The sequence below is a fragment of the Lytechinus variegatus genome, chromosome 3 (assembly GCF_018143015.1).
Source record: "Lytechinus variegatus isolate NC3 chromosome 3, Lvar_3.0, whole genome shotgun sequence".
Classification (NCBI taxonomy): domain Eukaryota; kingdom Metazoa; phylum Echinodermata; class Echinoidea; order Temnopleuroida; family Toxopneustidae; genus Lytechinus; species Lytechinus variegatus.
In genome coordinates, this window is record NC_054742.1 from 54,911,810 (window position 1) to 54,938,458 (window position 26,649).

The 26,649-nt window shown below is 36.5% G+C and overlaps 1 protein-coding gene across 9 annotated transcripts in view; it reads right to left on the reverse strand.

The window, feature by feature from the left end:
- Positions 1–5,630: 5,630 nt before the first annotated feature.
- LOC121411402 (FERM domain-containing protein 4A-like) overlaps positions 5,631–26,649 on the reverse strand; it is an 84,815-nt gene continuing 63,796 nt past the window's right edge. For 2 of the 9 annotated variants that reach the window (XM_041604111.1, XM_041604120.1), the window contains 10 exons: positions 26,100–26,204; positions 25,281–25,419; positions 24,188–24,380; positions 21,981–22,120; positions 19,934–20,068; positions 19,169–19,315; positions 16,796–18,657; positions 14,448–14,561; positions 7,754–7,942; positions 5,631–7,258 (listed from right to left, as the gene is read on the reverse strand). In XM_041604111.1, coding sequence (XP_041460045.1) covers positions 7,792–7,942; positions 14,448–14,561; positions 16,796–18,657; positions 19,169–19,315; positions 19,934–20,068; positions 21,981–22,120; positions 24,188–24,380; positions 25,281–25,419; positions 26,100–26,204 — 2,986 coding nt within the window. In that variant the 3' untranslated portion in view covers positions 5,631–7,258; positions 7,754–7,791. Of the gene's footprint in view, positions 7,259–7,753; positions 7,943–14,447; positions 14,562–16,002; positions 16,122–16,795; positions 18,658–19,168; positions 19,316–19,933; positions 20,069–21,980; positions 22,121–24,187; positions 24,381–25,280; positions 25,420–26,099; positions 26,205–26,649 lie in introns of those variants that run through there. The other 7 variants (XM_041604112.1, XM_041604113.1, XM_041604115.1 and 4 more) reach the window with 7 other exon arrangements.

Here is a 26,649-nt window from a genome sequence, read left to right on the forward strand (position 1 = left end):
CAGTTGAGTCAACGGTTATTCAAAAACACCATTATTTATTATTTTATTTCAATACAAAATCAGGATATTGCACAATACCAGTGTAGATATAAGAGAATATTTCACCTCATTTAAGTTTAAAAGAGAGAGAGAGAACAAAAAATTGACAAAGAAAGGAGTAGGAAAGAGAAAATAGGAAGTGGAGAGAAAAAAAAATTAACTTCCCATAAAATCACAGAAGGACCAACTATTCCTTATAGATTGATATATTTACGATATTGCACAATACAAACAGGATATTGCGCAATACCGATATCAGAATAAGTTAGCTATTTGCAGTGTTTCAGGTTATTCCACAATATTGCGCAATACCAAAACCAGAAGAAATAGGCTATTTGCAGTGTTTCATGTTATTGCGCAATACACCACTAGATCACTGTCTATTGCGCAATGTTGAACAATACCAAAACCAGAAGAAGTGGGCTATTTGCACTGTTTCATGTTATTGCGCAATACACCACTAGATCACTCTGGCTTTTGCTCAATGTTTCGCAATATTGCGCAATACACCACTAGATCACTCTGGCTATTGCGCAAAGGAAGTAGGCTATTCGCAGTGTTTCATGTTATTGCGCAATACACAACTAGATCACTCTGGTTATTGCGCAATGTTGCGCAATACCAAAACCAGAAGAAGTAGGCTATTTGCAGTGTTTCATGTTATTGCGCAATATTGCGCAATACACCACCACTAGATCACTCTGGCTATTGCGCAATGTTGCGCAATACCAAAACCAGAAGAAATAGTCTATTTGCAGTGTTTCATGTTATTGCGCAATATTGCGCAATACACCACTAGATCACTCTGGCTATTGCGCAATATTGCGCAATACCAAAACCAGAAGAAGTATGCTATTTGCAGTGTTTCATGTTATTGCGCAATATTGCGCAATACACCACTAGATCACTCTGGCTATTGCGCAATGTTGCGCAATACCAAAACCAGAAGAAGTAGGCTATTTGCAGTGTTTCATGTTATTGCGCAATATTGCGCAATACACCACTAGATCACTCTGGCTATTGCGCAATGTTGCGCAATACCAAAACCAGAAGAAGTAGGCTATTTGCAGTGTTTCATGTTATTGCGCAATATTGCGCAATACACCACTAGGTCACTCTGGCTATTGCGCAATGTTGCGCAATACCAAAACCAGAAGAAGTAGGCTATTTGCAGTGTTTCATGTTATTGCGCAATATTGCGCAATACACCACTAGATCACTCTGGCTATTGCGCAATGTTGCGCAATACCAAAACCAGAAGAAGTAGGCTATTTGCAGTGTTTCATGTTATTGCACAATATTGCGCAATACACCACTAGATCACTCTGGCTATTGCGCAATGTTACGCAATACCAAAACCAGAAGAAATAGGCTATTTGCAGTGTTTCATGTTATTGCGCAATACACCACTAGATCACTCTGGTTATTGCGCAATGTTGCGCAATACCAAAACCAGAAGAAGTAGGCTATTTGCAGTTATTGCGCAATACACCACTAGATCACTCTGATTATTGCGCAATGTTGCGCAATACCAAAACCAGAAGAAGTAGGCTATTTGCAGTGTTTCATGTTATTGTGCAATATTGCGCAATACACCACTAGATCACTCTGGCTATTGCGCAATGTTGCGCAATACCAAAACCAGAAGAAGTAGGCTATTTGCAGTGATTCATTTTGATCTCTTTGGCTATTGCGCAATATTACGCAATACCAAAATCAGAATAAGTTGGTTATTTGCAGCGTTTCATGTTATTGCGCAATATTGCGCAATACACCGCTTGAACTTTTTAACGAACTTTAAGAAAATGGAATGACCCAACTGAAATGTAGTAACCAAATTCATAGAAATAGACCAGATCATTTTGCTGGGGGTGTCTATTTGAAAAACCATGTGAATTCTAAGGCAACCAATAGAACAACCCAACCAAAATGGAACAGCCCAATTCTTAGGAATAGAGGGAGGGAGAATAATTAACTAGGAGGAGTATTTGTAATTGTTCTGGGTGATTATGGACTAGAGAATGTTTAAAAATGGATGAGATCATATTTTTAATGAGGGTAGTCTTTTTGACATGAAGACCTTGTAAAATAACCTATAAGTAACCACTGAACTTCTAAAAAAAAAGTAAAACCCAGCTAAAATGGAACAACCCAACTCGTAAGAATAACAATGGAAAAGATATAGGATGAGGATGGGTAAATGGCCTTGGTGATTATGGAATGAAGAATGCACATCAATGGAACCAGATGTGAGGAAGGAATGAAAGAACACATCTTGAGTTGGGAAAGGGCCAGGTCATTTTTATTTGGGGGGATTCTGCTCACATTAAGACGATGAAAATTAACACAAAGGTAGCCAATGAACTTAAGAGAAAAAAGAACAACCCAACTCTTAAATGGAATAACCCAATAAACAAAAAATGAACAATGAGGATCAATGACGAAGATAATGACCTGATTTGTTATGTAATGAAGAGAGTTCAACAAAAGAACCAGATGTGAAGATGGAATGAATGAGCACATCTGAATAGGAAAGAAAGAAATGTGCCCAGAGAAAATAAGACAATGACTGATGTTATGAATAAGAACATAAAGTAGCCTATCTATTGGAAGCTAAACTGGAGAACATACCAAACTGAGCTGAAAAGAATACCTGACGGAACTGAATAGAAATCAGATAAAGGAAAATCCAAAGGAACATGTAACCTCCCTGCAATGGGTATTGGGAGTTCCATTGGCATTGTAATGGGCTTGAACTGGGAGATTACACTATTTTGCAGGTTATTACAGAAAATTCCATTTGATCATGTAGGGTCCATTGGTTGACCAATCACATACATGTACAGAATATTGCGCAATACCTTGCGCTCTTAATAAGTTTAATCATCAACATCATCATTATCAGAACCATCACCATGACCATCATCTTCACCATCATCATTACCATCATCGCCAACATCTTTATCATCTTCATCATTATCATCATCATTATCATTATCACCACCATCATCATCACCACCATCATCACCATCATCATCATTATCATCATCATCACCATCATCATCACTACCATCATCATCATCAACTTCATCATCACTTTCATATTCATCATCATCACCACCACCATCATCATCATAATCCATACAACCATCACCATCATAATCGATAACACTATCATTATCATCATCATCACCACCATCATCATCGATACCACCATCATCACGACGTACCTATTGAACATCTACCTGAACATACACATATAAATTCCAGTCTGAAAAAAAATACTTTTTTGGTAAAAAATGTATTTGTTGTTATTTATACAAATAATACATCACATATTTCAAAGACTGAGGACTCACTCAGCCATCAGAATTAAGTTATTTAAAATATTAAGTTCTTTTTTTATACATCTGAAAAAAACATTATACAATCAAAATTATCAATTAACAATATTCTCCTACCATTGTACTCTTATCTTTCAAATTAACAAATTAAGTAGTTAGAACTCCATAATTATGCAAAAATTGTGCATTTATCAAATTGAAATAATGACAGAATATGGGATTATATAATGGGCAATATACAATTGTTCTATGATTTTGTGTTGAATCATAAGTTTAGGGAAAGATAAATTTTACTATTTAAATTGTGACTTTTAATTATTGCACATTGACTTCAAATGTTAAAGAATCCCTACATTGTTTCACATACTTTACATATTCAGGCGAGGGCAGCATGATCAAGACACATTTGGACTGTCTATTGTACAAATTTAAAAATTAATCATGAATAATGGTCTTAATAAAAATGGGCATACTACACAAAAAGTATAGTCCCTACTTATTAAAGTCAATAGAAATTTAGAAAAAAGACGAGGTATTTATAAGTACATAATTCAAAGAATAGGGTTTACAAGTCAATTGCACTTGATTCTAATAATGTATTTCCTCTTATCAATGACAAATCTCTTCTATATGAAGCAACCAAAACCTGTTAATTCAACACAAATTTGAGTAGCCCATAGGAAACAAGGCAAATCTGAAGGAAAGCAAAAAACAAACTTGCAATGGATTATCTATTGTTACACATGCATTTTGTTCAAACAGACTGATTAAAATTCAATCAGAATTATCTCAACTTTACAATCGATCCCAAACCTTTGTGATTCAAGGAGATAAATCCTTCACATTATTTTATAAGGATATGAATTAATTAAAAGAGATTTTTTTCAAAATGTATGACCATTGCAAAATCAGCTTTTTTTTTTTTAAATTCTTCGTGAAAACGATTAAAATTTTGTAAGAACAACTTTCTCTTTAGTTTCATGATTGATCCTCATGTAATATGTCGGATTGTATTTTCAAAAGAAAATGAACACTGCTTGTGCAATTGGGCCCTGTGACAGTAAGATGTATAATTAATAGTTACAACTGATTTTAACTTTTTGTACGTTCTTTGCCATAGGCTAAGAGTACAAATTAATTTAACAATTATAAGATTAATTGCGCAATTGGTCATCGGTATCCGAACCGTTGTATCAGTCAATTTTGGTCATAAAAATCGATTTTTTAGATTTCCATTAGCAGGTGTGTTTCAAACCTGCACTTCACGTTAAGGTATAAAGCAATAATTCACAACTAAAACATGCCAGCATGAAATCAACAGGCAGGCAATAGCAGATTATTGGTGACTGATTTTTAACAAATTCTTGTGTTTTTGACGGAGTGAGTCGTGTTCCTTACGGGATATTCTGGGTGAAATTCCAACCAGCAATCAAAATCCATTTAGAACGCTGTAACATCAAAGGGGCATAACAAGAAACTTGCAATCAATTGTAAAATAATTTTGGATCCACACATTAATCTTTACAGTGGTAATTCGTTGAAGCGTTGCACTTGATTGTTGGCCAGATTCTTGCAACATGCGGTAAAGTCAATTTGCCCTTTGTTACAATAATACAGAAGTTGTACCTTTGCATCATAATTTGCAGTTAATTTCAAATTTTTCCTTCGACACTCCATATGGTTGATAACATGCATGCAATTGGTCCTGCCAATCGAATGTGTACGTTAAAACAAAAGGGCTAAAACTTTTAATTGTATAAAAAGAAAAGTTGAAAAACTGACAAAAATGCTATGGCACAAAAGCAGCTGAACAGTTGATGGAAAACAACATGGAGCCAAGAACACTTATAATAAATCTAGGTTGCATAATCCATAATATCTGTAACTCTTTGAGTAATAAAAATGAAGACAGAAGCAGATTTCACAACAATCATTGCAAAGTTCTACAAGCTTTTAAGATATGTGGTATTATAACAGGGAAACTTGCAAGAAAATGAAAAAATCTATAAAAAAAGAAAAAAGGGTACATTAAGTTTTAGAAAACAAATGATGCTGATACAGAAAACAATGAAATTTTGAAAAAAATATTAGAACAAATGTAGGAGATGAAGGTCAATGTAAGGTCAAGAGGTCCTTACGTCATTCGCAGCACTATCTTCAATGGAAGAAACAAAATGCACTAAACTCAAAAATTTCAAAATACATTTTTATAACATCTCAATATCACAAATATTATTTTTGGTCAACAAAAAAGTTGTATTTTTAGTTCTGTTCACAAACATATAGTTCTTTCTAGTGGTCTATATACATATATAAATATAACTCTGTAAAACACTGTACAAGCTCTTACATTTACACAATATAACAGTGTGAAAAGTGAAATACAGCTCTATTAAAAAAAAATCAAGATTACAGGTTGGTGAAATTGTTTTAAATAAATGAAAAAAAATCCATTTCAGTCCCCCTAAAGCTGGGAAATGGTTATATCAACATTTTCCATGACAATTCCATTGTGCAATTTTTCATCACTTGCTGACTTTCTACTCTATATTTTGAGATTAAATTTGCAATGGCTGGGTACTCGCTTCCTAAATTATGACTTATTTTGTGAGACATTGTCAACTTAAATTGCTCCAAAATCTGAATCTATGACCTGAAGTATTGCAATTGAATTATAAACTGAATCAGTAATTTTACTTTTCTAATTCTGGTGTACTGTCTTTCTGCAATTACATAAGGTTTAAGTATATTGAATTTAATAGAAAACCTCTATTGAAAATGATTTGTTAAAAGGTGAAATTGGCCATACTCATTGAAAGATGGCATTTCTCTCCTGTCTATGATTTTAAAAGATATTGTGAATAATTTTTTTTTTGTAATGTTCATTCAAAAAAGGAAAATAATCATGTCCCCGATTCTCTAAAAATTAAATAATAATAGTATACAAATAAAAGACTCACAATGAGTTAAAACTAAAACATTCACTTGTGTAGTTGAGTGAGTTGTTTACATTATAGAAAGGAAAAAAAATTATAATAATTATTAACGGCCATGTGCACTTAGATATCCAGTACATGAATCAAAGCGGGTCACAAAAGAATGAAAGCAATTGCTTTCATACATGGGGAAAAATAATCAAAGGCAACGGCAAATATATTTTTATTCCATCTTGCTTTTTTTCTTCTATTTTGTCAAATTACACAATCTAGAAGAGTTGTTGTATAAACCAAACGATGCATGTCTTCATTCGTCCATTATGCGACCTATCCACTCGAATTGAGGCTGTGTTCAACCCATTGAAATCAGCCTAATGGCTTCGTGCAATGGACTGAGCAGACCCTCAACTCGAGTGAGGAAAGACCGCATAATATACTCATACGCATGCATCATTTGTATAATATAAAGTGGACAATTAGGAAGGGAAACATTAAAAAAATTCTTTCTCTGACACTAAAACATGTCATTACCGTTCTTTATTCCATTACAATGGGTGATTTCAAGTTCGGTGCTGAAAGCTGGTACAAAGCAACGCCAGTGGTGTCATTTCTATAAATAAATACACTGTTGGGGCTTAACAGCTCCATATTACATTCTTAACACTAAAACTAACACCAATCAACACTGCACTTGAAATCACCCAATGTACCCTTGGTGCTGAAACAACACTGAAATAAATAGCACCTCACATGATAGAAGATGATTTCTATGGAAATCATATTGCAGCAACGGTAACAGGTGCTAAGAGAATCCATGGAGATGGTCCCTGCTCTATAACGGCTAGCTGTCAATCGTCATGATGGAATGTTAGAGAATATGAGGCAAGACGGTGGCTTGGCTTGACCGGGTGATGGTATTTATTGATCGCTTATCTAAATCTGAGCAGAAGAGAAGGGAAAGGGGGTGGATTGAGTAAATAGAGTGATCACCCAAATGCATAAAATCAACAATTTCTCCATTGGGCCATGAAATATCAATGTACCAGTACTAATTTGCTGCCTTTCTGGGCCTTTCGATCATTGTTATCAAGCCCATCACTACCATAACTTCACCATAAAAACCCTAAACCTAGTGGCTCATATTCTTCACCATTAAAGCATAAGCAAAGAGAATAAAAACGCAACAATGAGAACAATTTTTTTTGTTAATTTTTGGCTCCATAATTTCAGAACAGGGAATGGCCTAAGCTAAATAGAACTTCAGAATACCAGTTATAGATTTAAAAAAACTCTAAGCTGGATAATACATGTATCTCTGTCAAGCCATAAGGTATGATCATAGTAAGGCCCTAAATTTCCAAGCACCATCATAATTATCATCTAAACCCACCGTCACCGTAACTCCACCATTAAAACGGTAAATTCCAAGCTCACCTAACTCGATGATACCTCCGTCAAGCCATAACATATCATCATACTAGTGTGCCTTCTTTTTGAGCACCATCATTATCATCAAGCCAAGACAGCATCTCCTCGCTGAAGCCATCGGCCAACGATTCTCCCGCATCACCTTGGTAAGAACCATCTTCTATACAGGGGGTGTAGGACCGGGGTAAGTTCCTACTGGAGAGTGAAGATGATAGAGGGAAAAGAGAGAGATTTGAGTTAGTGATATATTGTTGACTTCTATCATATATAGTTATAGTTAAATAATTAGTATCCATACACGACAAACCACTGCAATGACATTTTAAGAAATATCTTTTTTAGTCCATATTGATATAAACTAGATATGATTTGGCAAATGAAATGTATAGAGCTGCATAGATGTGTTTTTTTCTTTTTTTCATTTCCTTAAGCATATGTAAAGTAATTATGATTTAGCAAATTAAATTATGAAGCTGGAGAGTGTAATGTGTTTTTTTTCAATGATGAGGCATTTTCTTTTTAAGGGAGCTGGAGTAGGTTGGTGAAAGTAAAAAAAAATGCCAATGGCATTTTCTCAACTATACTGAGAACATGGAGAGAGGCAGTATAATGGATGTAATGGCCAATGACTGATCTCATGATGGCTTTTGTTGTGATAAATATTTAAATATCTGGGCCTAAGAGCATTTCCCTCTAAATGTTGTCCCAGTTCATTGAAAAAGGTCAATTCCATGATAGTTTCAACGTTGATACAAACAGGTGAATGAGTCTTCAAGCAAACATCCCTAGATACACAATACCCATGTCAAATGTTCCCTTTCCACCAGTGATAAATGGTGAAATGATTTTAAATATGAAGTAAATGTGTTGCCATTTGAAAGTGCATGTAATTATTTTAATGACTTGACATAAGTGCCCCCCGGATAGCATGATTACTTGCTTTCAACCACTGATTGGAAGCTTCGATAAAATGAAATTTGCATGATAAAAATGAGATGATTCAAAAAGAAAAGATGAAAACCTGAAGCAAAGCAATGTTTATGTCATATTACTATATTGTTAAAGGCATATTCATAAATATCACAGGACACCGAAACCACTTTTTTTTTACTTTTTGCTAATTAAATACCTTTGACATTCTTCATATTCAGTTCAGTAAATTTCATAGACCAATAAGTACAACCTTTAAATGATCATTTAGAATCACAATCAGAGTAACATTTCTCTATCTCATTTGATTTACCATCATTTCTATGCAGAATAGGTTTGCAGTATCCATTATATCTACAAACAAGCCTAGAAAGGTAAAACCAATTAAACCTTAAATTTGCGGAATATGGCCTACACATCTACATAAATATATTCTGTATGTATGTAAGTTTACTGAAGCAAAAATAAGACCTTGTATTAATATAAATGTAAGAAATTATGTAGTGGATTGTTTATGTCTACCACTGCAAATCATATAAAACATAATCAAGGTCAACAATATTTATTATATATCTTATTAATATTTCATGATGAAATAAAGCTACAAACACTCTCACAACAGCAACACCAATTAAGTGCACACTACACACAAAAATACCCATAGCATTTAACAATCACTTTTGTTCCTTATTGCCACACATATTTAGCTATTGAAAGCAAACTTTGAATATACCGCAATAAAGTGATTGACTTTTTTATAGGAGAAATTTATAAGTGCCATGAAAAGTAATATCCAAGCCTCATGAAAATATGAGTGGACACTTATGATGTAATTAATTTTCAAGATAGCCGAGATGATAATACAAACTTTGACATATCATTTAATTGCATCCTACACGGTATTTAATCTGATGATTTTTATCCTTGACGTCACTTTCAATGTGTCAGCATTTGCAGAGTAAAAATAGTCATTTTATCAACCCTGAGATCGACATGAGGCTGGACTCAAGTGATTAAAATGTGGATTGATTTCAATCAATAAACAAAAACTGAAAGAAATATTAAATGTATTTTGTTGTTTTTCATTTTAATAATGATATTCAATGGGTCTTTAGGATAACCCCATACCACCCCAGTGACCCCACACGCTTAAATAGGAGCTGTGCTCAAGGGAAAGTCATCCTTTTAGAATTCACTAATATAAAATTAAAAGTCTAATTCAGAAGGAATACAAAGTTTAGTTTTGATGATTTGTTTGAAAGAAAGAAATAATAAGAGAATATACTGAATTAAATCTGGCTGAATTTTTTTTTTTAAATCAGCAACATAATTCTATCAAGCATATACAAAACATGTATCCAGAGAAATAATAGGTGAGAGTATTTCAAGTTCTCAACTCACAAAACACAATGCATAGGACTATGTCAATGGAAATGATAGCATCTGTTAAAGAAATCTTTAGCATTTGATTGAAAGGACTCTGTTTTACCTTTACCACCATCAATCCATTATCATTCAACATATTGCAATGAAATGCAAGGTCCAGTTCTGAGGATTTCCATCATTCTAATATTAAAATAGCTCAGCACTTAGCAAAGTAATTCAATTACTGAATGGGATTTTATTAACTTGTACATTATTACAGAATGAATTCCGCCAACTTCTGTCGCAGAATGACAGATGAGATAATTCATCCATTCCCCCATCATTTTTTCCATCTATTTCCTTCCGTTTATGAAAGACCGAGCTCAGTGCTTGACAATAGAACTTTGTTTGCTTGGTGTGAGTCACTCTGAGGTGGGCAGGTGCAATGATAATCAAAAGTCATCTTGTAAATCGGTCTAGGTCAGGGTTTAAGTGCAAAGCAATGGAAGTAGGAGGGGAAGGGGTTCATAGAGGGTCGGATCCGGACACAGTAATATCAACTATTCCTCAGAGGTCGACACCTATACCTCCTCCTCAAGGGACCTAGGTCAAGTTTAGGGTGAGTCTTCGGATGCATCATAGGGTGCGTTTATTCAACACTTTTTTACCCTAGAATCATGATTAGAATCATGATTCAAATCACGATTCTGCAGAATCACGATTGCGTTTAGTCGAAATTGGAAATAAACGTCTTTCAAATCACAAACATGAAACACGGAAAAAGGGGCGTTTGGAAAGACGTTTCTGTAGAATCACGAACGAAAAGGGTCGTATAAACGATATCGTGATTTGAATCATGATTCTATGACGTCATTGTGTCGTGCTTCTTCCGGGTTCGACTCAAAGGCGCGCGCTGTGTTTCGTGCAGGTTAATTTTCGTGTAGCAGATTGCCAGTGTACTAGTACCGGTATATGCCAATTGTCATGTGCATTTAGGAATTATCATTCTGTGTATTGTACCCCGGGGTTGTACTGTAGCGTCATTTGTATATTTCACTCAGGGTGACCAGATTTCACAAAATGAAATACGGGACAATTGACAAACGAAGATCAACAAAGAAGCCCACACAAAGTGTGGGCTTCTGAGAATCCATAGTATAATAAGACTTTTGAAAAAAAATATAAAGAATTAGAAGGGAAGGTGAACGAAAGAATGAAGGAGAGAAAGAAAAGAGATGATTGGGAAGGAAAGAAAACAGAAAAAAATAACAGAAAGTTAGAATAAAAGGATGAAAGAAATAATAAAAGAGATAAAAAGGTTTCCGTCATTCTTTGAAATGAATATAGAAAGAAAGAAAGGAAGGGAAGATTAATAAATGTCTCGCAAAATAAAGGAGACAATTAAAGGGGAAAGGTGAGAAAAAGTAGGAGGAAAGAAAGAATGAAGGAAATAAACATGTTTCCTTCATTCTTTGAAAGAAACAATAGAAAGAAAATAAAAATAAGGGAAAAGAATGAGAAGGGAAAAATGAAGAAAGGAATAAAGAATGGAAGGGAAGAATGAAGGGGAAGAGAACGAAAAAATAGAAAATAATGGAAGGAGAGAAAGAACGAAAAGAAACAGGAGACGAAGAGAGAAGGAAGCCAAGGTAATTATAAGGAAAGAAAGAATTTCTGAAGGAAATAAAAAAGTATATTGGATAAAGAAGGAAAGAAAGAAAAATGAACAGAGAGAGAGAGAGAAAAAAGAAAATGTCGAGGAAAGAAAGATAGGAAATAAAGATAGATGGAACAAAAAAGGGCAAGCAGAAAGGATAGGGTATATATAAAATAAAGAAAAGGGAAAAGTTCAAACTTCAAGTAAACAAAAAAATCCAATCATCTAATAAAAATCATAACTTTATTAAATGTATTTTTAAAATTTTAAACATAAAATGTTTTAGAAATGAATAAAATTTCAAAGTGAAACATATTGTCAAACTTAAAAATTAGATGAAACATCGCGGCATCGTGCACACCAAGACTCAAAACGAAAGCTGAAACTAGATCTATGAAAAGTCAATAACATTTTCCTCCGATTACATCTCCAAATCATTAAACTGAGAATCCATAGTATAATTATAAGAATTTCCCGCCGATTTTGTGATTATTTTGGTAGAAAAACTGATGCCTAGCTAGTAGCCTGCCACACACAGGCAGGAGGCCAGTTCGTTTGCAATGTATTAGCAAGAAATCATCGCAGAACTTGCAAAAGTTTACAGTTATCGATTTAATTGTTGTCCCTGCTTCGTCAGCTGTTGGTTATTTAATGAAAATTCGTCACTTTCAAATGTATTAACTACATTTTGTTCAATATTCTGAAATACGGGACAATCCCGGGAAATACGGGACGTCTGGTCACCCTGATTTCACTGTTTTCATCAATCATGTCTTCAAGTTCCAAAGGCACAAATTGGACTGACGACGAACTCAGGGCTCTGCTTGTGCTTTGGGCTCAGCCTGAACCACAAGCATCCCTTACCGGGATTCACAGAAATATAAGACGATCTACGAGTCCCTTTCAGCGGCGCTTGCAAGGGAGGGATTTCAACGGAGATGTGGCACCGCCTGTCGAGACAAAATTAACAGAATTCGTGCCCAGTACTACGGCTACCGAACACCATTTTTGATGAACCGACAAGATTGAATACAAGTAAACAAAAACCATACGAGGTACAATACACGGAATTCTGGAAGTAAAAGATTTATTTTTCGGAAGCCGAGTTGCACTTGCACAAACGATCGCGCGTTAGCTCTGGTGGCAGCAAAAATCTAGCAGCCGACGTGAAGTTAGAAACACGCGCGAAAATGTTGACCTATACTTCCTGGGTCAAACTGCGCACTGTGATGCGCACTGGATCGGCCCGAATTCAGGGAGAAACAGCGTTAGAAAGATGGTCGTATAAACGCTGATTCTGTCGGATCGTGATTCATGTTGCTGTTTTGAATCATGATTCAAATCGTGATTCCAATCATGATTCTGGGTTGAGGTCGCATAAACGCAGCCATAGTATACCGGGAGAAGTCATCAATTAGGTGATGAGGAAATGGAATTCCCAAACCAACTCAACCATCTTTCCACTCTCTAATCTTTGCTTTGTCCTAAATGGTTCCGTCAGTCTAGACTAGATATTTCAATCAGAGGCGTATGCCTCTGGAAGCATCATCAGGGAGGGATGTCCGAACGAGGAAAAGTGGAATTGTTTGGGTTTTTTTTTTACTTGGGTTAAGATAAAAAAAATCGCCTATCAGCCTGCAAGCCATCATGTACATGCTGGTTCTCTGGATCTTTCATTTGAGTTTAATCAGTGTGTTTAAACTTGAAAACGTCAGGGACACTTTTATAATAATGTTTTATTTACCCAGGGTAGCCACTTCAATCATAAGACTGCTCTTCCAGCAGGCCCTGCATAACAAATTTTATTATTACCCTTCTCCAGTCTGAATGCTGAGCGCCAAGCAAGAAGGCAGAAGGTCCCATTTTTATAAGTCTTTGGTATGACTCGGCCAGGGATCGAACCCACGACCTCCCGTTTTAGTAGCATAAGGGCTTGATACTGATTCTTCTTGATTAAAACAAGGTATTAGAAGGTAAAAATCTGAAATTCTTGTGTCTAATAATTCAATTCAAAAGCTGATATCAATATCCTCCATATTTTCAAGCAGTTTTACTATCAAGTTTTATTTTCAAATCTTTTAAAGAAATAAATAATCACTGTTATCACTAAAAACAACTACAACTATTTATCTGTCAATTGCAAGTGATTTACAACCTTCTATTCAAAACATGCTAGTATCAAGCACAACATAGATGAATACATAAAGATTTTTAATTTCTTTCTTTCATCCTTTTTTTGTATGATTTTTTTTTCTTTTAGAGAGAGATATATACATATCAAATAACATATGTTCCTTCTTTTTTTTTCAATGAGACAATCAATGTTAACACTATCTTCATGCATGAAGCTCAGTATGACAACACTAAATTGAATATTCTTTAACCCAAATAAGTTTATTAGAAGAGGTAAAAAAATAAAGTAAAGCAAGCACAAAACAGAAAATACATCATGGCAAAGTTCAGCCATTCAACTGCCCCCCCCCCCCACCCCCTCATTATTTGGTAACATATATCTATTGCCGTGGTAAACAAATCTCTGAGTCTATATATAAACCGTCACATACCAGACACCACATAACATCCAAAAGAAGCTAACACACACACACACAACAACAACAGATATTGCAATCACTACTGAACTATCGCACAAAATATAAAAATACAGCAAAAGCAAAGCAAGAACAAACAAACAAAAATGTGAGAAACAAAAATTTTGAAGACAAAAAAAGTGGGAAAGGAGGATCTTACTCTGTAGGGCACTGTGAGGAGGAGTCATCATGCATCCATAGCGACGGGACGGGACTGCCTTCTATAAGAGTGGTAGTGAAGGAATGAAGGCTAGAGTCAGTATCCTCAGAAAGGCTGACACACCCAATGGTAGTGATAGACAGAAGAACAGAGTGATGTGATGGGAAGGAAGAAAAGGATGAAGGATAGATGGGGGGAGGGGACAATGATGAAGTGAGTGGTGAAAGTGTTAGGATAGGAACAGGAGGTCACAATTTTTTGTTTGTATTATTATCATTTTAGTTACATATAGTTAAAGGGAAAATTGTATTGTATGGTTTAGTGATTGAAGGACAAAGGAAGGAAATTTTCAAAGTGGGAAAGACAAGGAAGGATCATGGGCAAGAAAACGATAAAGATGGAGGAAAAGTTTGAGAAAGCGTGCAAGAAAAATAAACATCAAATCATGCACAGCAAACACAGCATGGCACAACGAACACGTAACAATTTCAATGAAATATGAAAGCAGGCAAACATACTTTAAGATTAGACAAAAAACATCAAACAACAAACTGATAAACTACTCACTAATAACTACCATTCAGAATACTACTCTACAATTAATAGGCATTAATACTACTATTAGCCTTTTTAAACTAGCCTGCTATTATGAATGCCTTCATTTAACAGCCTACTGCAAGAGAACATTCATATTTGTACTGTCTCTAATTACAGATGATTTAACCCTAAGAATAACTTTACAGATCTTTACTCGTAGGTTTTGATCATACATGTGTATAATGCAATATCAAAGGAAGTCATAAATTGAAATAAGAGGCGAAGTAATGGCAACTGCAGGTAATGAATAAATATCTGTATAGTAATTGAGCATGTATAGTTGTTGAGCATGTATTTTTTTCATGAGAGAAAGACCCAAAATAGCATGTATTCAAGAGAGTAATTTATATAATACTGCAAGTGATAGAAATTATATGTGCCCATGGAATATATGACTTGAAGTTAATTTATTTGCGTTGATTATGACCATAAGAATTGTCCCAAAAGTTAAACAATTCTACATGATTACATAGGTAAAGTAAAAATATATCAGTTATGTTATTTAGCTTAATTCCACCAAGTATAATACTGCTCCCCCCCCTATCTCTCTTTCCTCTTCTTGCCTTTCTCTTCCTCCCCTCTCTCTCTCTATCCCTCTCTTTCTCTCCCTCTCTATCACTCCATCTCTCTTTTCCTTTAACATTGCACATAAGAGTCATGTCTCATGTGATTAATGTTTTATGCACTGAATGTGTTATTTTTAATCCTTAAGTACGACCATTCAATGAAAGTTCCAATTGCTTCTAGTAACAAATCCAACACACAATATCCTATCACCGAAGAAATCCCTGTCAAGCTGCAGTGATGGATCCAGTCGGGGGGGGGGGGGGGGGGGCAAGGGGCACACATTTTGCAAATTGCCCACTGATAATACATATCAATATAATTCAATCTAAGAAAACAACATGAATACAGTTTTATATAAAAAAAAATCGTAATCTGTGCCTTCTCTATTTTCAAATGTATTTTGGTGTCCCCTTTATGTCAAAATTCTGGATCCACCACTGAAGCTATTGTACATACAAATTTGTTAGTAATGAACGGTGTTAATCTTGTTAATCACTCAAACAGCATGAGCTTTTTAATGGTGATTAAGGATGAAAGGCCAAGAATGTATCATTCATGACAGCAAAGATGAAGAATGAGGACATAGCATAAAATATTGCCCAGTTTCAAAAGTAAATACAAAAAAGCAATATCCATAGAATTTCATTATCTTAAAACAACCCAATAATATAACATATCCCCAAAACAACTTGTATCAGATATGCAAAATCAAATCTAACTTTGTAACATATACAGTGACATGACTTTGTAAAATAAATGGATATTTCATTGATGGTGAGTAATTCTTTAAACAGCTGTATTGCTTGAAATGATAAATTATAGATATTAATTAAATGGAATTACAAAAAAACACTTTAAATATAAAAAATAAATTCAATCTATCACCATTTTGTTACTAAATTAAATAAATAGAAAGTTATCTAAAATCAAAACCCAGTCAATCTCATATTTAGATGAAACTTTGAAAGACAATTTAAATATTGTCTAGTAATCAAACATGCAGTTAAAGTAACAGAACCTTCCAACTCTAGTCAAGAATTACAAAGAATAAAAGGAAATTCTAAAGAATGAACAAATAAAAAGGTTTAGGAGGAAAAATAAAACAATTACAAGCTTTCAGGTGAACGTTTGGAATTCTATTTAAAAATAGCTTAAACAGAAATTGATGGAGAAAAGAGGCTTACCTGTTACTAGTTTGTGAGGGCCTGTTTGATCTGGATACCGGCTCACACGTCATTGGTTGTGCAGGTGTGTAATGGGCCTTGCTGATTGCTATGTTGGTCCCGTAGGTTTGTTGGACCTTGGGTTGGAGGTGGACGGGTGTGGAGGTGGTGTACATAGAGGCAGCCTGAGGTTCGCTATAGGTGCTGTTGTGGGAGGAGGTACCGGCTCCGTTACTGGAGAAGGAATTAGACGGGGAGAGAGAAGCCAGGGAGGTGTAGATGGAGTATTCCGATTGTCTACTGCTCCCGCTGGATGTCTGGTGCAGAGGGGTGCGGGGATGCTGTCCCTGGTGGTTGGACAGGTTGGAGGATCCTTGGGAAGAATAGCTGCTGGTGGAGCGTTGAGAAGAGAAGGAGTTGTGCCGTCGTCGTGACGCCGACGCCATGGAGACGTCGTCTATGCTGTTGGACGGTAGAGGAGGTTTGTGCATGGGTCGGTCTAAACTAGCATAGCTAGAGTCATTAGAAATCTGGGTGTCTTCGATATAGTGATGGCCTCGTCGATCAAGGCTATAATACGTAGAGTCAGTGGTATCTACTGATGGTCTGTGCTCGCGATCCTGACGCGTTCTGCCGAGTCTGTCAAGACTGGCATAATTCCGATTATACGCTTGATGGTTATCACCAGAACCATTACGCATCCTATTTGAAGAGTTCTTTTGAGCATAATAACTACCTGATGGGTCTCTGTGACGAAGCCCTGAGTCTTGAGACTGTCCGGAGTATTTCTGGTACTGCTGGGAACGATACTTTTGGCTTCGGTGCGAGCCATAATTCACCAACTGCTGATCCTCGTAATCACTGCCGGGCAAACTGTTTGACTTCATCGCTAAATTACCCAATGAGGCATGTTTCTTAGGAGAAGGGGGTTGACTGAGAGATGTTGGCTGCTGGTGATATTCCAAATCATCATCGCTCACTGGAGGCAGGTTGTTTCCCTGTAAGGCATACTGTAAATCATGCATGGATGACGCATGCTGTCGCAACTTTGGTGCGTCAATGTCCGCACGTCCTAACGTGTCCTCAGGAGATTCATAATATCGTCCAGACTGCGAATATGACCTCATCTTTCCTGGGGAATTGTAAGGCGGCGGTGGCCCCCTGTCTATTCGCTTTTGTATCGGGGGCTTGCCTCTGCGAGGCGATGTCCTACTACTTTGATGAGATTTAACAGGTGGTACTGCTGCAGTCACGTCCCCCATCGATGATGAGAAATTTGACTGTCTATTTTGGGCCAACCGACTGCCATGGTCTACACTAGTCCTGGGATGGGTCATGTAACCCTCCGGCTGGCTACGGGTGCTGCCGTCCGAGTACGTGCTACTATCATCTCGGAAAGATCCCGAGTCACTATGATGGTTGATGTCCAAAGTGGCCATTGACTGCAGGGACGTTTCATAATAAACAGTCCGAGACTGTTGATGGGACTGAGGATGCTGACTATGGTTCTGATGCACCCTCTGTCCATTCTCAGGATTCAACACGTTTCCATTCTCATTGTCATTGTAAATTTCAATCGGTGTCGTGGGACGAGGCGGGATCTTGTCCTTCCTCCTGCCCAGGGAAGGCGATCTCCAGGCGTTCTCGAACAACTGCCTCGGAACGCTCTTGGACCGCAAACGACTTGACTTGTCCTCTTTCTTCTTGCTGCGACCGCGATCCCCAATGGTGAATGGACGTAGCAATGGAGGGGTAGAAGGTACGCTCTTTTTCCTTGGTAATGTGTTTGACTGATGGACTCTATCATCAATTGGTGTTTGGTCCTGAGGTAGGAGGCCTAAACTCTGCTTCATATCAACCAGCTTTTTCTCAATGGAGTCCAACTGCAAGAAATGAAAACAGAGAGGGCGATAGTACCAGGTTGGTTCTAGCAAAAACATAATCCCCAAATCACATTGAACGACTCTTGTTACTATCCTATCAACCAATTGATTTTGCATGATAAATGACAGCATCCAACCTGGCAGGTTTCTTAAGGAAAATTTCATAACTTTCAGGTAAAATCTTCAACAAATATATTTGGAATCTTACACAAAAAAATCCTGTTAAGCTTTCCAGATGTCCTTCAGCAAAATTTCTTGCACCTCACACCACAATACAATACATGGCTGATCTCTTATTATTTTTCTAATTTGAAATGGCAATGTGATGTGGGAGTGGTAAATCTGTAATCCAGTTGCTTGTCAAAGTTACAAATTGAAGTTCAGTCCTAACTCAATTCTTTCTGATTGTGATGTTCAAGTTCAGTCCCAAGACGTATGATTTCTATGTAATACATTCCAGTAGAAAACAAAAATAATGCAAACACACACACACACACACACAGACACTCACCTTTTTGGCAGAGCGTTTGTAAGACTCTCTCCTTGTCTTGCGAACCTTCTTGCTGATGGTTGGATCATCGGCTAGTTTCCTGGCAGCGATAGTGATCTTAGACTGGATCTCCATCTCACTCTCCAGTTGATTCAGACTCTGGGTCTCCTATACAACCAAGGAATATGTTCAGATGTAATCACTTTTAATTCGCACACCAATAGTACCATATCTGATGACTAGAATGCAGAATTCTTCTAAAAAAATCATCATGTACTTAATTTTCTTTTGAAATGTGCCAAAGTTAGGTACTTATTGCACCTTGAACCATAAAGAGATATATTTACTTTAACAACAGATAGCTTGACATAGACTTAAGAATAATATTGATTATAGGATTGTGCTGACTGTATCTTAATTGCATGGCACTGGTCTATAGGGGACGATATGGGAGAAAGCAAAGGAAAGTAAAGGATGGGTATCATAGGACCCATGTTAAATTGTAATGACATTTTGTAGATCATGGGCCCCTTCATAAAGAGTGATGTATCGTCCTCCCTCCCCTTCACAAAGTAAAATCTACAAAGCAGATGCATCATAATTAATCAACAACTCAAGTACAGCTGTTACAAGATAGGTTTCTTGTCTCTTGTCAGTAAATCCTGCTTGATCTAACAAACTCCAGACCGACCAAGTATATCATGTTGTTTCCAAACAGCGCACCAACGGTCCGTTTGGAATCGGTGTGATTGGTTGGACAGTAGCATAAGAATGAATGACCAGTACCTGTGAGCCTGATTTGTCTCCAGCGTTGACAACCTTGGCAGAGAGAGTGAAGGCAGTGGCTACACGCTTCTTGATCCGAGGCAGCTGTTCACCTGGCCGGCGTGGGTACTCCAGGGGCAGTTCACCTGTCAGCTCCTGTTCAAAATGCAAGCAAGGCAAAAAATGAGATGTGGAATTTATGGATTGCATAATACTTCCGTGCAATTATTGCGCCCTCACTGTGACATCACTCTTTCACGTTAATCCTGAGAGATTGGTCACCCACAGTGCACTCAACACCATGCATTAATCACAGTCTTTCTCTATCAAAGTGATTAAAACTCCATATAGACACTCAAGCTTTCCTGGGATCTCAATTCTCGTTGCTTCTCCTTATCCTTTCCTGTGCTTGCGTTCATTGTTCACTCTAATGCAGTGGTGCTACAAAGTTTGTGAACACCATCAGGCAATGAAAATATTCAAATTGTTCAAGTTCCGAGATTAAAAAAAAAGATATTTCATTGTGAAGTCGGGTGATAAAGGATTACATTCAATAAAATTTGTTTCTATGGGCTCTCCAAACATTGTTTGTTGTTGTCTACATTCATCATTCGACATGAAGGAGTGCTCTTTGTGGTATGGTTTGTACTAACTGTAGATATTTCTTATTCTCAATCATAAGAGTTAGGGGGCAAATAGAACAATTTGCGTTTAAAAGCACACATGAAGGAAATATAGGGGGTGAAGGAAGCTTCAGATAATGATTAAGATGGATTAAGCATAGGTCTTGTGACTTTTCATCACTCCATGAAAAGGGTTCTGGGTCTGACCCAGACCAATGTCCTGGTAAAGGAATCTCTCACTCCCTAGATCCACTATGTTCAATCTTCCCAAGTCAGCATATCACATTGATAAACCACCGTACTTAAACTGCATCATGGGAGGATAGTAAGCAGGAAATCCCTAGAGTCACGCTAAGCTCACCATGTCCACTTCCTGTAACGGCTCAAGACTTACGCCATATTAGGGAATGGTGTATACATTCAAATGAAGTTATTGATATGTGAGGAGCCTGTCTGTTTGATAATAAAAATTTGTTTTTGAAAATAAACTGATGATTTATGCAAATTTTCAAGGGATGCTAATGAGAATAACTACTGGGTATTGTGAGAAAATTGCAATCAATTACAAGCCTATTCGAGTCCTTACATCAATTATAAATCTTGTATTTGGTCGCAAACTTGCACATGATCCATGCTCAGGTTCTTGCAAGTAAGAGTATAAATTGATGTGAGGATAGCTAAAATTAATCGAACAATTGTAGATTTGCAAGAGAAAATGAAAATCTGGCCAAAAATATATATAATAACCAGTGTATAAATTCAACCTATAGCCATAAAATGAGAATCCTGACTAAAGACTTTGTAACAGAATATTGCAGAAATCATTAGAGCTATTAGCTATAAAGCCAAGGTATTCTTTATGCATTACAGCAACTAATTCAATGAATCAGATGACTGGCACACCATTGACTTTGCTCAAGGATGACATAGAGGTTAAACCACGCTTACTCATAGTTTTTCTAACTATCCAAACAATTTATTCTAAAGAGTGTGAAAACAGGTTACCCCATACTCCCAAGGTGGGTAGTGAATGATTTATTACTTCCACTTTAAAAATAGATCCCATTGTTTCAGATCAGGTAAGGTATGATAATGCTGGCCCTACCCATTGCTGGATATGACAATACACCGATTCAACTTTATCTCATGTTCAACCTTTCTCACATGAATGTTCACATTTTCTATAGGGTGAGCACTAACACTTTCAAATGAAGATGTGAGCATTCCTGACATAGCATCATGTGGTATTTAATTTCTAAGCAAGAAAGTCATGGCATAGACCAGACAAGATTAGTGCATGTGATGAAAAAAAAAAAATTCAATAGATGGATAATCATCAAATCACAAATGCTTATGTCGGTGAATTCAAAAACCATCTTGACGGATTATCTTGAATGACCATTTCATGCGAAGAATGCAATTGCAAAATGGTCTATAGGACTTACTGCTTCATTGACGCATATCTTCTTGAGTTCCTCCAGTTTCTCTCGAAGCCTGTCTTCCAGAACGGATTTTCTCGCCTTTAGCGCCACCACGATCTCCTTCTTGGCTGCCTCTCCCTCTATGGCTAATAGCTCTCTGGAGGCTGAGGGGGAAAAATCAGAAAGGAAGAGATTATGGTAAGAAATTTGAATGACTTGAATGTGTTCAAGTTGGGTGATGTTTGGTAAAGCTATGCACCACTTTACAGACAAGAGGAACATAATATTCTTAATTTTGATTCACATTTCTGGTGTTCAGAGAAAAGCTTTCCATTATGTTCTGTACACACCTAGATGTAAAAAAATTGCTACACAAAAAATTGTGTAGCAGTCTTTTGAAAAATGTGAAGCAAATTGCAATATGATACCAGAAAAATTATTCCCTGACATTATAGAGGAAGTGATATGCTACATGATATTCCATGCATGCTTTGTTGTTCTATTCGTATCTCCCACATCTTTCAAACGCACCAATTCATAACCAGACATAAATATAACCAGATACCCTTTCTACTACACCGCTGGGTATAGGTCACACAACATCTATATCATGTTCCTACCGCAGACCCCTTAACCACACCATACCATAGTTTGATGCACGTAATAGTGATGAGTCAATACCTAACCATTATAAGACATTACAAGTATGTACAAGCACTTCCCTACACTGCATCAGCTCGTCTAACATGGATATAAACATATGTTTTCATAAACTATCCAAGCATCAGAGTATAAACATCAAAGCAGCATTAAGAAATTATGCCATGCTATGATTTCTTTCTTTTCTTGAAAGGTCATGTGATACACAACCTAGGCACTTGGTATTTCCTATTTGAAGTACACAATCTATGCTGGTCATCACTAAATTTGTTAAAACATGAATTACTTTGATTCTGCAATTAATGAAAATACTGATATTACCAACGTATTGCTTTTAAAATCAATGGCTTCGATAGAAGCAGCATCATCACCATCATCATCATTATCATCGTCACCATCGTCATCATCATCATCATCATCATCAACAGCATCATCATCATCATCAATAGCATCATCACCATCATCATCATCATGGTCATTATCACTATCATAATAATCATCACCATCATCGCCCCTACAGTGGTCATCATTAATAACATCATCAAAACTGTCACTGTCATCACCATTACTATCAAACTGGCAATTACAAGCACAAATGAAATGAAAATAAACTCTACTGTACCACAGTATTGAGACATTTTTACAGAGCCCTGGGCCCTGTTTCACAACAACTTATTATAATAGCAAATGCACCATTTCCATAACAAATTTTCAGCCAATCAGCCAATCAAACTGAATGATTTCAGTGGCTTTTAACTGTTACTGCAAATCTGTTTTTTGTATTATAACAAGTTTTAAGAAACATGCCCCAGGGAATGATCCCCAATGCCAAGGGATACATCAGAAGAAGCTACATATGTTAAATCAGCATATATTTTTAGGTAAACAACTCATCAAGCTTATTACCGACTCCCACGAGTAACTCCCTGACCTTTTCATGTACTTCTGCTTCTAACGTTCCCCCTTCTCCAAATTAACAGTCTGTTTAAAATCACTGAGATTCCTCCATCTTTTCCAATCAATGGTATACTTGTTCTCATCTCATCACCAATACCCAGATATGAAAGTGATACTTGGGACTGTTTATAGCATGCATAGCCGAGACACAAGGGTTTGAATCCCTCACTTCACTCAACTGTATCTAAATTGTCAGGTTTCCTTCTCAAGCTGAATGCATCGCATTCGTATTTATTTTACTTTATTCTGGGAATTCAATCGACTAACAAAATACAATTTCTCTCATGAGAACATTTCTTATTCCTTTACAATATTCTAGCTTCTTGTAGATAAACTTAAGTACTGGCAGCTTAAAAAAAACACAAACATGAAACTGGATAAATATAGCCTCACACTGTTTGGCTTGCAAACAAGTATACAGACATGTACATGACATCCTGTGAATTCCATAAATAATAAGTGTACAATTGCATTTTTGGTTAAAGATTATATTGAATTAAATTAAAACAAACTAGAAAAAGGATTTTTTTTTATTGGGGGTGGGTGGTTAAACTCCCAGTACTCTAGTAATCTTAAAGTACAGTAACTTTAAACAGTCATAATTTTCAGCTTACTATTTTCCTTCTCCTTCTCTTTGACGGCGTTAATCTCCGAAGACTCATCGTCCACCGTCTTGCCAGGTGTCTGCTGGGGCTGACCTGGGTCGCTGCTGACCTCCGAGGTTTGAGAAGACGTCAAGGAGTTTGTACTCTTGGTGAGGTCATTGGCGATCTGGGTGAAGCTACGCTGCATAGACGCATAGCGATCCTGCATTATGGTTTACAAATACATAGGAATTCTCTAATTAGTATTCTGGGGATCATTTCATCATGAAAAGTTTGGATGGTGATTTTCACTTTACCGGTACTAATTTGCTCCGAGCCAATCACAAGCAAGTATCCTCAGTAGCTTATAATGGTTATCAGTGAAAATCTCTAGGTTGTTTCATGAAATCCTTCCCTGGACTATTTACCTCTCAGACTGTGGTTTTCACTGACTTATTTGCTCTCAGCCAATCAGATGCAAGGATTTCAGTAGCTTATAACAACTGATTATATGTCTCCATGAAATGCTCCCCTATCATGCCTCTTGAATCGAATGTGGCACCTTGCCAAGGGACATCAAGGAGAAAAGAAGTACAATCTACAAGAACTTGTCATATTTTATTCATTTCCCACTTTCGAAGAAACAGCAGAATAACACTCAGCACACAAATATAGCAAATTATAATTTTGTTCAGCATAAGTATATAATGCATGTAAATCAGTGCTTGCCAAAGTATACTAAAACTGAAAGGAAAAAAATCACTGTACCACTCAAAAGCCACAAGTCGGCCCCAAAAGATCTTTTAAGTACATTCTAAGCTCTGAAACAATATATAACTTGTAAAAATGTGTCATTTAAAGCACTAGTTCTATTAAAAATACAGAAAAAGAATGTAAGTGGGAGGAGGAGAAAACAGGATTTAAAATTTGGGGTTCACTAAAGCTTGAGGTTTTGCACAAAGAGCAAAATGTCTTAATACCCTTAGCAGTCTGACAAATACTGGCCTACAACTAAAATTGTTGCATCTACTGTTTGCTTGAATTGCATGTTATTTAATTGATAGGAGTTTGATAGTTTAAGATAAGCTAATTTTTCTCTGTTTCGACTTTTGAAGGATCATACCTTGTTGTGCTTGCGATCTAAGTAGAACTGATGCTGGTTGACCGCCATGGTCCACATAGAACGGATGAGGGTCGGGTGTCCGTACCAGGCGTGGACTGTGGCGTTACTCACACCGAACGTCCGTCTACTAACTGATACTCTGTTGAAAAACATTGAAAAATTATGAAAATTATAAATGTACTTCAGAAATGCTTCCTTGATTAAAGTCACAGAACACACATCTCTGACTCGTTAACAACTCACAATGACAAATGGTCCAATCTGATCATGCATATTTGGAGGAAACACTGGCAGACTTTTTTTTTGTAACACACACGAAAGAAACTTTTTTTAACTTGCAATAAAATCATTCAAGGTAAAATTATATCATGATATCAAAATGAAGCACAAGCCACTTGACTGATTCACTGACCATGCAAATCTTCAACTCAATACAATGTACTTTTACAACTTTTGGGGAAACCAATAATGATGCCATATATACTACAGTATATTGAAAACTGAAAATTGTGACATCTATCAGACATACATGTGTAAATCAAGCTATACAACACTACATTCAAGTGCAATGCCATGGCTAGAGACAATTTCACAAGTGACAGATTATGTTTTTATGTTTTTCTTCTTTTATTTTTCTATGCAAATTTGCATAAATATTACCATAGGAGGCATTTCTGTCATTCATTTGATTATTAGTCAAGGTTTTCAATGAACATTAGTTTGGAATGATCTTTGAATGGTTCAAATAGAAAAAGTGCAAGGAGTTCTACATGTATTTCTATTCCACTGCCGTGGCTATTTATTGGCCTACAGACTTACTGAGTTGTGGGATCAGAAATAGCGTCCGACAGATCGTCAAAACATTCTTCCGGTTCTTCCAGCGCGTCGCGATAAAGGTTGAAACTGCTCAGCGTATGCACCACTCTATCATTTACACAACACAGGTTGGGTTTAGGTGTCGATTTGGGTGTTGAGTATGGTGTTGGGGTTTAGTAATCGGTGTTTGGTGTCAGGATCACACAGGACACACAGGCAAGGCATACAGAGGTTATATGTATCATTGAGGAAGCAAAATAAAAGAACAGACACACATTTAGTCATGCAAAAAAAGACAGGACACGGTGTAACAAGAAAATTACAGATTATAATGTATCACACAATGACATCAATGTCATGCAAATATTAGATATCCAAACTCATATTGAACATATACATGTAGAAAAATTAACATTTTAATAAATGCATTGCTCAGTAATGAATAGCATTCATTCCACAAGTATGACCATCAACCAGATTTAAGTTGTTTATTATTATTACTTGCAAAAATGCAGAGTATGTTTACACAAAAATACAAAAAAACATATACTGC